Below are 15,846 nucleotides of genomic sequence, written 5' to 3' on the forward strand. Positions count from 1 at the left end.
ATACTGCAGCCTTCTCTCTCAGTCTTCCTGACCACAAGATCCCCCTGGTTCATCCTTGCAAAATCCACACACATTGTGCCTAGGGACCCTCGCCAGGCAAAGAGCTTTTCCAAGCGAGGGTGCTGAAGATAGGTGAGGTGGCACCTCACCAAAGGAGCATTTGGGATGCCCCATCACCATTTTGGGGTGTTGTGTCAAGTCACACAGCCAGGCATGACCATGATATGTGTGAGTGGATGTTATGTGCTGGACCCACATGTCCTGGCAGGAGAATAACCCTTCTGTAAGAGAAGGCTGTCCAGGCACTGGCTTACTTCTGTCCCAGTTGGCTCTCACCAGCCCCTGTTCCATCCAGTCCATATGTGGTATTCCCCCTCTGCAGCACTTGGAAGAGGAGTGTTCCTGAGCGTTAATTCACTGCATGATAACCGGCCAAGAGCAAAGGCTACAAGAGCTGGGCCTGGCACTGCAGTGAAGCGTTAGAAGGTGGCACTGCTGCAGCCTCTGCTGCTCCTCTGGGGTGAGAAGGACCAAGGGCAGGAAGGACGGACATGAATCTGATGCATTTGTGTCTTCTTGTTACTCTAGATCTTTGAGGATTATGAAAAACTCCTTCATTCTGAGAATTACGTAACAAAGAGACAATCTTTGAAGGTAAAGTCTCTCACCGCTTTCCTCCCAAATTTGTGCTCTGTGTTATGCAGAATATCAAGGTGCATGTATGGTAATGGAGCAGCCATTTTTCCACTTGTGATGCTCTTCCTGAAATGCACAGGAGCTCACTGTTTCTTTTCTTTCCTGGGCCTCTGGGGAAGCACTGGGCCATTTCTATGGAATGAGTGCAATCTCTTCTCCTCTGAGCTCAGATCTGTGCCTTGGTTCAGAACGTGGGCTCCAATGACGTTGGCGGTAACGAGGCAGTCTCTGTCCGGGGCACCAAGCGTGACGTGGCCTGCACCTGGAAGCAGAGGGGGGTGGGAATATAACGTGGGAATGAAATGAGGGTGTCTTTGTGGGACAGCTGCACTACACTTGCTTTCGTTCCAACAGCTCACACCAGCCCCTATTACATACAGCCCATGTGCAGGATCCCTCCCTGTAGTATTTAGAAGATGAGCATTACTGGGCATTAAGTAACCCACTGCATGATAAGAAGTTTTCTTCCTTTTATTTTTTTTTAAGATAATGTCATTAAGCAAATATTGAAATGGGCTGCTGCTTTCTTTTCATTCAAAAATTATGTGGTGAACTGAAAAAAAAGAGTGGGCTTTTTTTTCTAATTTTGCTTACAGCTTCTGGGTGAACTGATTCTGGACCGACACAACTTTGCCATCATGACGAAATACATCAGCAAACCAGAAAACCTGAAGCTGATGATGAACTTGCTGCGAGATAAAAGCCCCAACATTCAGTTTGAAGCATTCCATGTGTTCAAGGTGAGCCAGTATGAGTTGTAGAGGTGACGGACTTTCTCTTCTCCTCATAAAAGTGTATTTCAAGCTGGACAAGAAGTCCAGAAAATTAAGGCAAAAGTTGGGGTTTGCAGTCACTTGCAGTGTTTGAGAGTGTCATAATTGAAAAGGTTTCTATCACTCAACTTGTGATTTCTCTTTGCCTGCCTTTAGGTGAGACTTAAAGCAGCATCGTTTTGGTTTGAGCTGGGGTTAGCCAGTCAAGTAGCCATGGTAGCAAAATACACAACTTCTAGTTGGTAGTAACCAGGGGACCTTCTCCCCGCTTCTGGATCATTTTACCACGTGATTCTGGTAAAGATAATAAAAAAGTCTTAAAACTCTACCTTAAGATTAAAAGTAGGCTGTGCTGGGCATCAGTGCAAATGGAATATGCTTCTAAAGGTATTAAAAAGGTTTGGTAAATCTGAGCTTGCAATGAGTTTTTTCCTTCCATCATTTGGCAGCGACATTAATGCAGTGTTAAGCAATTACCAGAGCCAACCAGTGTCCCTTTTTTCAAGATGATCAGTGATAGTAAGTTAGAAGTTTACCGTTTTCCCATCAAAATAATTCTCTGCTCTGGAACACAGGGTGAGTCAGATTGTTATGCAAAACTAACTCTAATTTGGAATGAACGTGTTAATTTCAAACTATAAATAGAGTTGTTAATGATAATCAGAAGAGGAATTTTGAGACTCTAAGGATATCCCTTCCCTAAGCTGGCTAAGAAAGATACCAGATAACACCAAATGACTGTGGAAAGAGGTTACAACACCCTCCACAAATGCAGGGTGACTTGTTGAGTTTTGTACTTATGCCATCTCTGATCTGCAGAAAAAGCTTTCAGATCTTCACTGTGGAGACTTAGAGAATGTGCAGCTTCTCAAAAAAACTTCTAGTTTTCTAAAAGAAAAGAAAAAAAAAAAGAAAACTTCAAGGAGGATTAGAAGAAAATTCCTTTTGTGAAATAAGCAGCTTGGTAAGCTGTTCCCTTGCTGACTTCTCCCAGTGAACTGAACCACTTGGAGTAACTTGTACTCCTCCTCCTTATCGGGAGGTGTGTGGCCCCAAGATAAGCGAGCAGTCTGGCTCCAGACACTTGCAGCTTCTGAGATACCAGTGGGGAGAAGGTATCAGAGGATTGGGGTTTCTTAGCACTCTGTGAATAAATGCAAGATTTTTATTTATGAAAAACGTGAGTTGCTGTTCCTGAATTAATGATAGGCCTTGGGAATGGCTGATTTCACTTATTTCAAAAAGGCATTCAAAATTACTTGGAATAATGTAAAAGGATTCCAGTGTGCAACCATGCCACACATTACTGTTCCTCCCATTCTGCCTTCCCATTCCTCCTTTCCACTATATTTCATCCCATTTCCAGTTAGAGTGGAGATATTGTAGGCTCGTCCTTGCTTGACCACTTGCAATTGCTGCCATGTGGATATAATGCTTGGACCTTGGAGCACCAGCAAAACAAACCATGAGCAACAGTGGTGTTGTGTCTCTTCATTTCAAAGGGCCAAACTCTTTTCTCAGACACCTCCGTGGGATGTCCTTGGTCTTTTCCAGTGGTACCAGTCAGCAGCATTTCAGCAGGGCCAAAGCGTTCCCATGGCACCCCTCACACTGCCTCGCACGCGCAGTGCTCGTCGTGGGGGAGCTGCAGACTCAGAGCAGAACCTGATCAGCTGGAAATTGCTCCTTCACAACCACCAAACACCACGGAATAACTGCAGAGGTGCAGCAGCCCCCCTTTTAGGATCCTCCTCCCTGAGGATCTGGGTTCCCCGGATGTAGTGGCATCCAGGTCCTCCCCAAGGGGATGGGTTGTTACAGGGCTTGTTACAGAAAATTGCATTGTGAGTTAGCTTTGCAGAGAGGGCCAGAGAAGCTCTTTTCCCTTTGATTTCACTTCTTAAATTGAGTTCTAACTTCTTGAGAACTGCTGAAATCCTTACGTATTTAAGAGACTGGCTGCCCGCGCCCTGTTCTACAGTGTCCCTGCCTCCTGTTTCTGGGTTTGTGTCCCTCAGCCTGGTTCTCTTGTCAGCTGTAATATTCCATGTTAATGTAACTGGGAGAGGAATCTTGTCCTCAGCTTCTAATCTCATAAATTTTAAACTGTGCCTGCATTTTAATATTATGCTTGCAAAATACCTATGCAGTCCTGGCTGAAATTACAGTAGACTAACCACAGTGATCTAGAATCAAAAGTCTGCTAAGAAGTGGATAGTTGCTGCTCTGTCTGAGCTGCCAAAAGATTTGGGTTTAAATTACCTGATTTAGATGTTTCACCAGTTAGACACAGTTGAAATGAAAAAGTGTTTGTTTTGTAAGCATCCAGATTCCAACACTCCCATGTCCCAGCTGACCCAGAAAAAGGCTTATGACTCTTACTCCCTGAGGCGATTTCTAATTACTGCGGATTTGAAACTGTAAGATAGAGATGAAAGTGATGATCACTTCTAGTGCAAACTTATTTTGGAGGAACATTTTGTGGCTGAAAATGCCAATACCCCCAAGCTCCAAGAATCATCCAACTTACTGTGAGTGGGAAAATGAAGACAGAGTGCCCACTTGCAGTGCCTCTTTCCATTCTCCATTTAGGAGATGGTTGATCTCCCTCCTAATTCCAGCCTCTTCTCTTCTTTTGCCTGAAAAAAATGGACCTGCTGCCTTGCAGCACCCTCCTAAAGGTCTGCAGTTGCTTTGTAAAACTGGATGTCCCAGGCAACGTATGCACAAGGATTACCCAGTATTTAATGATGAGGAAAAGTTAACACACCTCACCCCTTCCCTCCTCCTTCATAAATAATCCAAGGGGGTCACTTAGAGTTGTAGGCTTTGAGAATCACAGGTTCTTCTCAGCAGTGATTTCAGTGGAGAGATGTCAGTCTTGAGCGCACACGCTTTGGGGATCAAATATTGGGAAGGGCTCTCCGGCTCCTGTGGTGGCTTTGAGATGTGTTCCATTGGAGAGCCTACTTTGAGTTTGCCTGTCTGTAGGGGAGGCTGTATCTTTCAGATGTATATGAACGTGGTGCAGGGATTCCTTTGACCTCACATATTCACAGACAAAGGGTAGGAACAGCTCTCTTGGGTTTCACAATTTGCTGATTTTGAGGAAAACACCCTGCAGCAGTGAGCTGGGACTATGCAACTTTCTTGTTCTTAAGGAGACATTTAGCAAGATATATTTTACTGTTTAAATCTAATAATAGAATGGGTACACTGTGTTTTGTGACCTCAGTTTCATTTTTCCATTCTCTTTTGTGCACATTACGAGCTACCTCCTGCAGCTTGCTCTGCAAACGGCCTCACATAATTTGACCATACTGACAGTTTGCTCTTGGTACGAAGCTGAGGCCGTGTTTGTGGGGATGTATCCCCTCTGTTTCTCAGCTGGATAATCTAAAGGGTAAGGGTTATTATGTGAAGCATTGTGCTGTAAGCAGCATGAACCATGTGTGTTCTGTGTGTGCAGTGTCCTGACAGTGACATTGTGCATGACCCCAGGGTAAGTCCTAAAATACTCAGTCCAGGGCATCCTGTAATCGCTCTTGCTTGGCTGTTGCCCCAGAAGGTGGTAATGCCTGGTTATTAATTGTAAGGAAATAAGGTCAAATTCTCCAGTCAAGTAATTACGATGTTTGTTTAAAGAAACACGTTAGGACTTTTAATGGAGAAAGTAGCAACAAATACACTTTGGACAAGTTTTGAAGCTTCAGAGTTGATTTTCATTTCAGGCCTTTTGCAAATTCTCATGAAATGGAGCTGTCTCTGTTTTGAGACAGCTATATTTAGAGCTGGAATTTTTATATGGGTGCTGTCTTCATTTTGGGTCTCTGTCTCTCTCATCTATCTGAATTTAGTGCTCTAGAACATACATCCTTTCATAATAAAACCACAAGTGAAACCAAGTTCTCTGTTGTTTGATCCAACTTCATTTCAGTTGAAATGCTCCAGATAACATTAATGTTTCTGGTTTTAGGGACTGATCTCCTTCTCTATGCCAATACAGAGTTCTGAGTGAGGGGGACCCTTTCTAACGTAAAGTCTCGTGGTGGTCCTGCTCCTGGGCTCTGTGAAACTGCTCAGTTGATACTGGCAGAATTGATTTTGTTTGCTTATCCAAAGTATTGAATAACATTTCAGGAATTTTCTGGTCCTTGAACATTCTCTCTTTAGGAGTCCCTGTTGACACTGAGCAAGACTGGCAGTTGAGATGATCTTTGTTTAAGTGTTCACTTTGCCAGTTTTGCAAGGGGAAGATTGTAATCTATAAATAATTGAGCAGGAAGATAAACAGGATGTGATGGCTTCTGTGAAACAAAGTTCTTTATTATTTGCTATGGTAATACCAGCAGTAGGTCCAATATGAAATGCTATTTACTAGGTTTACCACCAACCTTCCAGCTCTGTTTGCACAGCAGAGAGCTTTTACAAGAAGAATTATTTAGATTTCTTCATTTTGAGAGTCGCCCTTCAGACAAATATTAGGGAGGCCTAATATTCATTGAAGGAAGATGTTCAGCACTTCAAGATCAGGCCTTCTTTGGTGGCTTCCATTTGCATTGTCATCAGATGATTTCTGAACATGTGGGTCCTGCCAGTGTATTTGTTGGTTTCTTCACCTCATCACCAAGGGGGAGCTGAACTCCAAAATAAAAAATTCTTATGAAGATCTGTAAATCCCTGCCTGTAGGATTACATCCTGCTTTTCCCCAAGGCAGCCCATCCAGATGACTGGGGCCTTATCATAGTCCAAATCCTGGGAGTATCTGGCTTCCATCAGCATGATCACCTGCTGTAGGTCAGCACACAGGGAGCTGCATCCTGGGGCTGCTCCAGCTGAGAGCACGAAGTGCTGCAGCCTCATCCAAAGCCAAATGTCCATACTCAGGAGATCTTAAGATTCATGTTCCCTAGATAAAGCAGAGATTGGAAAGCTGTTAAGTATGTTCAGATTTACATCCCCAAACCCTTTTTTCTCCCGGACTATAAGGGAAACCAACAGTTTCCCTTATAGAGTAGCAGTGTATCAAAGTTATTTGCAAAGGAGGAGATGCTGCTGTCAGATGCTGTAGCTGTTGAGAGTCCCTCAGGTGTAGGGAGAGCTGTGAACTGGCCACCCCACCCACAGGCAGACGTGTCCCTGGTACAAGGCTGCCCTGTGCGTGCTTCGGGCATTGTGCAGGAAAGTGGCTGCTCAGAAGGGATCCTTGGGAGTGGAGGCTGTTAGTGCTGCACTTGAGAAGTTTTAGGTGGCAAGGGGGAATAAAAAGGAATCATTTAGGATGATAGGTCAGGGTAATTAGAGAAGGGCTAGGTAGAGGCCTGTGTGAATAACCTTAGATAGTCTACTGTCACTGGGACCATGGCCTGGACACCAGATCAAGGAAAAGCTTGTAATACACTTGGGGAGTGTTCACCCAGCACGGCAGAGGGCAAAGTCCCTTGCAGCAGGGAGGAGGAGGGATCCAGAGGAGACAAAAGCATAGACAGAGATTAAGACTATTCTAGCATCAGGATGCCAGTGTTTAAGAGCAGATGCTTTGCCTCACCTTTGTGAAATGAAAAAGTACTTCTAGCTTCCTGTTTGGGCAGAAGTACTCAGTGGGGTACTGCTGGGGTGTGTTGAACCCCACTCCTTCCACATGTTCCCCTGATGTGGTACTTTCCCCACCACTTGTATAACGTCCTCTGATTTTGGGGTATGAAGCCTAATGGTTGGTCCAGTCTGAACTCTGCCCCAGCCTTTACCAGGTGTTGTCTTAGGGACAAGAGCCTGTAGCGCACCCCCCCAGGACAGAGTGTGCATGATCCTCATCAGGTAGCACAGCTCCTCCCTGAGCAGCTGGATGTGGCCCAGGTTTTTCCTGTGGGCACAGCCTCAGGGGAGACAAAGGGCAGAAGAGCCCCAGATCGGGAGCCAGTGGTGGTGCCGCCTGTGCTCGGCAGGACAACATGCCATTCTGTACTGTCAGCAGATGTTTGTTTTCATTCTGGTTTGGACAGGCTTGGAGGGAAACTGGACACTTTCCAGTTCTGTCCATCCTTAATTTCTTCTCATCGGGTAGAGAATAACTGGAGTTATTTCTGTCGTTGCACAAGCGCTCAGGCGGTGTTTGTTGACCAGCCATGGTAACCTCGGTGCGAGCCAGATGTGGGAGCTGCTCCGGGGTGACCATGGTGCGCTGCACGTGTGTTCCCACTGCGAGCCCCGAGCCCATCTGCCTCTCCTGACCGACGTCCCCAGAGCCCCAGCTCTGTGGCAGCCCGAGGTCCCCGAAAAGAACCTTTCACTGCTGCCCTTTGTAACCTTAGGTTTGCACTTAAACCAGAGCACATGTCAAAGAAACAGTGTCGTGGTGTGAGGGGTCATGTTCAGAGCTGAAAAACTGCAGCTTTAGTGATTACAGGAGGAAAAAATCAGAGCATTGAAGAAGGCCAGTAAGCCCAGAGCACTGTGTTGGCTGTGACAGGTGAGTATCTGTGTCTCACGTCACCTTCCTGCATTGCCACCCTCCTCTGGTCAGCCAGGGCTGCAAAGGTGCTGGGCACACCACAACCCTCCTGCTCCTGCTGCTGTAAGTTTCCATGTTCCCCGTGAATGGATTAGGCAGAGGGAAATGAGGCCTCTGACATATTTTTCCAAACCAAAACAAAGCTGGCAAGTCTAATTTTAGGCCTGGTTTAATATGGAAATTATATCAATACTGACTCAAAGCTTTTCCATTCTCCTGATAATTAATTCCTGTGTATTTGTACTGTGGGTGAGAAGAGGCTGAGAATTGATAGCTCCCTCTCAACAGCTGGGTTTGCAGTCAAGTTTTTATCACCAAAGAGCAAAATTAAAGGGAAGCAATAGCACAGGCGGGCACAGTTTCGCTTCAATTTGCTGTCGAACCAACATGTTTGAACTCCTGTCTGGCTGCCTTGGGACAAAGTGTGTGGCGGTAGAGCATCTGCCTGCCAGCCTTCAGCTGACTTGTTGGAAAGTGACTTATGGGGATGTTGTGACTGATGTTCCTCTACCTCTTTCTCTCTGTCCCCATGCCCTCGCTGTCTCCCTGTGCCTGATTTTGTTTGCATGTTAGGTTTTTGTGGCCAGTCCAAACAAAACACAGCCTATTGTGGAGATCCTGTTGAAAAACCAACCCAAGCTAATTGAGTTTCTGAGCAATTTCCAGAAAGAAAGGACGGATGACGAACAATTCACCGATGAGAAGAACTACCTGATTAAGCAAATCCGAGACTTGAAAAAGCCAACGGCATGAAGAACACCTCTTGTTTTCCACTGTAGGCATTAATCTCAAATATTAAGTTCCTCTGTGTCCTTTAAACACCACAATAGTGCTTGAGAAGGCACAGCAAGTGCCTGTTTTTTATTTTGTCTTTGTTCCTAGATGTCAAGAGTATAGGGGTTTTACATGAGAACTAAAAAACCAAAAATCTAGAATAATATATTATTTTTAATCGAGACTTTAATTATTTATGTCAGTTTAGAATCTCTCTGTAATAGAAGCTGGTTTGACACTTTTTTTTTTTTTTTTGTGCTCAAGAAGAATGAACCTCTTTGCTTAACTTTATCAGCAAACTCAAGCACTGGCAAGTGCACAGAGCAGGTCTTCTGAGGACTGTGACATTGTTCCTTCACACCTGTAGTTGTGACTTGGTTCTAGCGCTGCACACACACAAGACTGTGAAAGAGTACATTGGTCTCTGGAGTTAGCTGCACTTACAGGTCAGGTTCTTTAGTCAAATCTACAGAAGATGAAAAAGCAGAAAAGGTCACGTTTTTCTTCATTTTGTGTTCTTTCATCTTTTTTTTCCCCCTAGGTCAGAGGGTTTCTATTCCGTGCTAGGGAACAGATGGATATATCAGCCATCTGAGCTGTTTCTGCCTGACTCCCATTTCCCTGTGTGTGATCTATCTTGTGCTAGAGCACAGGCTTTTCCTAGCAGCTCCCAAGCATTCTCATGAGGAACAGCTCCACGTACATGGTGCTCACATGCCCCGTAATGGGAAAAGACAAGGGCAAGCCACCCCATAAAAGGCCACGCTGTATTTCCAATAAAGTGATCCTGCACCTACGGAAACCATCCATAGTCAAGAATATTGGGTGGTAGCCAGAGCTACTTGGCTGAATTGTGACAAGAGCTGAGCCTCAGCACCAGAGTGAGAGGAGGGTCCTTAGTGTATTTCCATTTGAATTCCAGCCTTGGCTGTGCGAGGTGGCGTTGAGCTAAGTTTGGCAAGGGAATCATGAAAAGTCCTCAGCCAGATCTGCTGCGTGGGCTGAGGTCCCTGAGCCTGCAGGTGCTGTCACAGCTGAGAGCATTTACTGGATACCGAGCCCGGGAGGCCACTGAGCAGCAACAGGCACCAAAGGCCACCCGTAGTCTGGCATTTTCTGTCCTTGTTCATCCTGAATAAATTCAAGTTCTGTGTTAAAGTTGTAGAAGAGGAGGTTGTTGCACCATTAATGTCTTGAGTTTAATAAGCTCTATGGTACAGACAGTGTTTCCCTGGTGTGTTTGAAGAGTTTTTAGGGTCTTTTGTTTGCGAACAGGGAAATGTTATTCTGATGCTTTATTAGGAAGTGGAGTTTGAGAGCAGGGAGTGGAAATTTCTTGGATTTTTCTGGACAGCCTAAATTCTGAGTTTTCCTATTTGCTGTAAGAAAGTTCTCTAGCTAAAACTTTAGCTAATGCTTCAGATAATAGGTGACATTGAACTGTAAAGACAGAACAAACCCTTTTCTTTCGTTAAACTGTTGTATATTGAGGTGACTGATACTTTAATTTATGTGCTTTAGAAAAGGGAAGAAACAGAACAGATCGTGGTCTTGTTTTTTTTTTTCAGATACACATGACAAATGTACATCTTAGTTGCCTGGAATTTTAAAAAAAAATATTTACAAACTATTAAAGGCATGATTACTGATCACCCTTTATTTCTGTCTCTGGGGTTTTTTTTTCCTCTCCTGCCTTTCTGGATAGCCAGACTCCGTACAGTGCTAAGTTCCTTCTCTCCTTTGCCAGCCGGTTTCGGTAGATGGAGAGGGATGAGCACTGCCTTCGGAGCCAATGCTCTCTGAAGCATCACCTCTGCAGCCCAGGCTGGCAGGGGTCTGGCAACCCCAGCCCAGCTTAGCCTGGCCGTAAGCCTCACCCCCACGCTGCGGGTGGTGTTTGCTGGCAGTGGTCACTTGCAGGTCGATAAGGGAGCGTCTCCAGAATTGCAGTCCTTGGAGTCATTTAAGTCTGATCCTCTGAGATTTGGAGCCTGATTCTGAAGGGTGCTTGGCTGTGTTCTTAGCTCCTGGGGTGGGGCTGGTCTCCAGGGCTGGATTAACACAGAGACACGTGTCCACTACCTCAGCCTCTGGTCACATTAGAACACTGAGCTTCCAGCCCGTGCTAGGAAAAAGTGTCTCATGGTGTGCTGCTGGGGAATGCCGGCCCTTGATGAAGTGAGCGTGACCCACACAGAGGTGTCCAGAGAGTCTGTAAGGGGTCACGCTGTGAGCGCTTTGTCTGTGCAGTCTGGACACAGAGGAGACACTTAAAGAGATCCAAACCTGGCAGTAACATGAGGAGTGAGGTTACACCCCAGTGTCTGCATAACAGAGATGTGCCAAGCCAATGGGGAACAGTGATGAGCCCCAGCCCTGCGAAGGAAGCCTTTCCAGGACAAAAGTATTTGGATCACATGAATAGTAAGTGATAAGGAGAGCTTGTGAAAAAAGGGATCTGTGTGTGTCTGGAAGAGTGGGGGAAAGAAGTAGTCTTACAGGTAAAATGCCAGGGTCCTTGCAGCTTGTCTTACCAGAAGCTGATCCTGCAGTAGATCATACAACACACCTCAAAGCAGAGTCTTCCCCAAACTCAACTTGCTTAGATCTTTGAAAGAATAAAAAGCATAAAAATTGGTGGAGATGAAATTAAGCACCATAATAATATTTCACAGCAGGTGGGGACACATCCCTAATTAAATGAAAATGAGGTCTTTTCTAATGCGACTTTAAAATAATGACAGAACTCCCAATTTCCTTTGGTAAACTCAGTCAAGGTGGTTCTTCTGCCTAAGGCTGTGCTCCGACCAGGAACTCACAATTTATCTGAAACTACTGTGTGAGGGGGCTGTGTGATTGCAGGACGTTCATCAGAATGAAGGCAGGAAAGAAGATTGTAAACTGGAAAGATAAAGAAGCGCTAGGAAGCCTCTCCATTCCATTCTGCACGCAGCATTCAGGGATTTTGGATTGCATGAATGAATCTCTGCCAATGTATGGCGTATGATCCTGCAATGTCAAACCTTACTTGACACAGCAGAGTGCCAGGAATCTTTGAACCATAAGCTTTTGTCATGGGATTTGGGCAGCTTGTGCTGAAATCAGGAACATCTGATTAGAAGCAGCCACAGGCTCCCCAGAGTGTCCTGGTGCGTACAGCAGCAGGTGTGAACCCGGGAGAGGCCAAGGACTCTGGCCTTCCACAAATGTGGGCGTTAAGACCGCTTGAGCCTCTTAATCTGCATTCTCCAGAGACAAGATCAGATGAGAAGGAAAGAATGACTTGGGCCTCTGCTGTTATCTAATGATAACAGCACTCACAAGAGGGAGAGGAGATCCAGATCCCATTTGTTCTCTAGCACGTGCTTTGCTCTTGTTTGTGAAATTGGATCGGGGCTAAGAGAACCCAGGCCTCTTTCCAGGGGGTGCAGTGCTGTTTGGTCAGTAGAGAAGTTTTTCTCTGGGCCAACAAACGCTTCATTTCTCTTTCTGAAATAGAAGCACTTCAACATTTTGGCTGAAAGCACCTTCCTGCAGAACATCTTATGCCTGGCAATGAAAGGTGTTAGGAAGCAGAGAGGATACAGGTTTTGGTCTCTGTGACATAAAAGGGAGTTCTACATAACTCTCCCACTCCTTGACTAGGTGTTCTTGCATAAAGATGCAGGTTTCCATGAACTTAGTATAAGGTGTCCCAGAGCCTCCAGTGGGAAGTTCAGCCCCATGGTGAGAGGCAATCCTGTGAGAAAGAGCTGTTGTGGCCTCGGGAAGAGAGGGAACTAAAGTCCCTGCCATCCCAGCCCATGCTGAAGGGAAGCCTTGCCTCCAACAAAGGCTCCAGTCCCTCAGGGTCTGATGTGTCAGGCCACAAGGTACCAGCAGCCCAAGCCAGCTCTGAGCACAGTTGGTGCTGGGCAGGCGACATGGGACCAGGCTAAGGGGAAGCCCAAAACAAGGTTAGCAGTTTTGGCCGTGTGGTTCAATTCTAAGCCAAGGGTCTCACAGGGCTGTGACTTGGTCCAACTCCCCCAAGAACCCCAGAGAGAGGCAGGCAGTGAGCCCAAACCTCCTGACTCATGATCCTGTTCCACAGCGCCTGCCTGGAGCTGGCCTCTCTTTCCAGGAATGGGAGAGGAGGAAAAACGATTAAACAACCCACCCCCTTCCTATGGCATTGGTTCCGAGGGGCCTTCTAAAAAAGGGTAAAAATAACCTTTCCCACCTCCAGCTGTGTCGCAGAGTGGCAGCACGGGGACAACCTGTGCCAGGGGTGCAGCGCCAGCCACGGCCCAGCTGCTCCCCCCGCCTGGCTCAGTAATGACGGCGTGCTGGGGACAGGCACGGGTGGGTGCCAGCACCGTCAGGCAGTGGCGCGCCTTGCCCGTCACCACTGCTACAAGAGCCCCGCGGCAGGTTCCATCGCCCCACGGGCTCTGGCAGCCGCCGGCAGGGCTTTGCTGCCAAGCATTGGCCCAGGAAAGGCGCACACTGCCCTCGCTGTCTGTGAGACTGCAGACCCCGGCTGTGCGCGGCGCATCAGGCACGGGGGCCAGGTGTCCCACCCGGTCTCAACCTCCTCCCTCCCTCGGCATACCAGTTTTGCAGGTTGGTACTGATGACACAGGGCCATGGGATAGGGTGTGCTTTTCTTCAGAGCCTCTCCCCCAAGCACAGGTTTGGGAATGAAATTTCCAAATGTCATTGTCCCATGGTCAAAAGTGTAACCAGTGTATTTTAAACGCCAGACTGTGCCAGCAGACACCTCCAGCCTGTTGAGCTTTGACAAGTAGTTGGACACAACCGGCACCTGATCACCAAGATGACAGGTAGGAACAGTTTCTTGGCTGCATGACAGACACCAAGCCAGTCATGGCATCATAGCCTGGCTCCTCACAGTTAAAGAAACAAAACCCACCCAAATCCCCAAAGCAGCTCTCTTGGGGAGAGCTACTAGTCTGCCAGTGAATACAGCTATTTCTTCTGAGTGCACGGAGAAGACAGCACCTTGTCTTTGGGGCCATGAAGTGCCTTACTCAGCTCTTGAGGATAGAGGCCCTTTATTTCCAAATTTCTGGGTACGTTGCCTCTATTGACGCTCAGCTTTGGCAATGCCCTTCAACTCCCTCATAGGACAGCTGGCTTGACAAGCGTTTGGAGCGGATTTAAAAATACCGTTGTCAAAGCAGAGCCTGCTGCATCTGTTTGTGCAAACATGCAGGCAGGGTTGGCTTTTCGGCACACCCCGGCACAGCCCTGCCCCAGCAGCCAGCAGGGAGCAAATAAACCCAGCCTTTGCTCAGGCAGATGGTCAGATGCCCAACAGGCTCTGTGTGCCTGGGACAAGCGGGAGCCTGCAAGCAGCAGGGCTCTTGAAATCCCATGGGGGAAGTAAAGACATCTCCTCCCCATTTTAAAGCAGGGTGTGGGAGAAAAATTTATATTCACAGATGAACTTGCCTCATGCCCCAAGGATCGTCAAGGGCAGAACCACAATTAGCTCATAGCACAGAGCAGGTTCTTGCTGTGGGCTGACAGCCTTCCTGTCAAAGGCTCAAAGGAAAGTGACACTGCGGACGAGCAGGCAAGAAAGCAGGATGTCCCAGGGGATGGCAGGCATTGCAGAGGGAGGAGAGGCATATGTTCGTTCCAACAAAAGACCCAGCTCTCCTGCTAATACATACCACTTCTAGCCATGCAGTTAATCTCCTCTGCTTCCTGCTGCCTTTTGTTTTCTCTAGCTAAATCTGTCTTGCCCCACAAAAGAAATGAAAGGCTAAGTGAAGGTGAATGCACTGGCATTCACACTATCTTATATACTTCTTTCAGGTAGTTCTGAAATAACGTTGGGGAGGAGGAAATGTGTCTGTGCTGGCATTTGTGTGACATGTCCCTAAGGCCTGGCTCTAGCTGAAGTTATTGTTCAAGTACTTCATGGTTTCCCCACATTTCTTCAATCCCTTGTTTTTCCTCCAAGTTAGAAATTTAGCTGCCCTGGAGGAAAATTTACTGGCAAAGCAGTGAGGTGACCTCACTGGAGCCAAAGTACAGATAGTTGAGCAATGAGGGCGAAGAAGGCAGAGAAAGTCCGGCTTAGTTGTTAGTATACCTGTCTTGTGCAACTGAAGAACAGTTCGAACCTGGAACAGACCCCATCCCTCCAACAATAGTCCTGGAGCTACAGAAGCCATCCTGTCCTGAGACATACCCTGGCTCCTTGGGAAATCTGAGTGGAAAATGTCCTGTACATAGACCTAATACTTGGGGTGCAGAAGATAAATGTCACACGGCAAAATACCCCAGGGAAAAAGCCATGTTCAGCATTTTCCTCTGCATGTCTGTTCCCAGCCCAAGCATGGTGAAGCCTGTGCTGCCGCATGCCAAGTGAGAAGGCCCTTTACCTACACAGCAGATATGCCAGCCATGATTTTCCCTCTTCCCATTTACGAGCCTTGAGCTGCCTTGTGTGTTATGACATTTACAATGAGCATCAGCACACCTTTGTCTTGCTCTGTCCGCAGCGGCAGGCCTCTGGGCACCAGTCACAATCACAGAATCATGGAGTGGCTGGGGTTGGAAGGGACCTCTGGAGACCACCCCGTCCAACCCCGCTGCTAAGGCAGAAATAGGTCGCAGAGGATTGCACCACGGTGGGTGTTGAGTGTCTCCAGGCAAGCAGACTCCGCAGCCTGTCCGGGCAGTCTGTTCCAGTGCTCTGTCACCCTCGCAATAGAGAACTTTTCCCTCATATTCAGACGGAATTCCCAGTGTTTCGTGTGTTGCCGTTGCTCCACGCTCCGGCCACTGAGATCCATTGGAGAGAGCTAGGCCTCACTATCTCTACACACGCAGCCCTAAGACCTTTTTTGCACTAATATAAGGTCTGTCAATAATACAATATAAATCTTATGTGGCAGACGAGGGCTGGAGCGGCTCCTTGGCCGGAGCCCGGCACGCCGCGAGTCCCGGCATCCCGGTGGAGCCCGGCACGCCCTGGCTCCCGCTCCCCGGGCTGCTCCGCCGGGCATTTCCCTGCCAACAGCGCCCTCTCCCGGCCTTTCTCTGCCGGCGGGGCGGCCGCGCTCGGGAAATTC

The 15,846-nt window shown here is 47.2% G+C and overlaps 1 protein-coding gene across 4 annotated transcripts in view; it reads left to right on the plus strand.

The window, feature by feature from the left end:
• CAB39L (calcium binding protein 39 like) overlaps positions 1–10,414 on the plus strand; it is a 60,251-nt gene extending 49,837 nt beyond the window's left edge. For all 4 annotated transcript variants that reach the window (XM_040055434.2, XM_058419352.1, XM_040055436.2 and 1 more), the window contains 3 exons: positions 589–654; positions 1,293–1,436; positions 8,555–10,414. In XM_040055434.2, coding sequence (XP_039911368.1) covers positions 589–654; positions 1,293–1,436; positions 8,555–8,734 — 390 coding nt within the window. In that variant the 3' untranslated portion in view covers positions 8,735–10,414. The remainder of the gene's footprint in view (positions 1–588; positions 655–1,292; positions 1,437–8,554) is intronic.
• Positions 10,415–15,846: the final 5,432 nt, after the last annotated feature.

The sequence above is a fragment of the Hirundo rustica genome, chromosome 2 (genome assembly GCF_015227805.2).
Source record: "Hirundo rustica isolate bHirRus1 chromosome 2, bHirRus1.pri.v3, whole genome shotgun sequence".
Taxonomy (NCBI): Eukaryota; Metazoa; Chordata; class Aves; order Passeriformes; family Hirundinidae; genus Hirundo; species Hirundo rustica.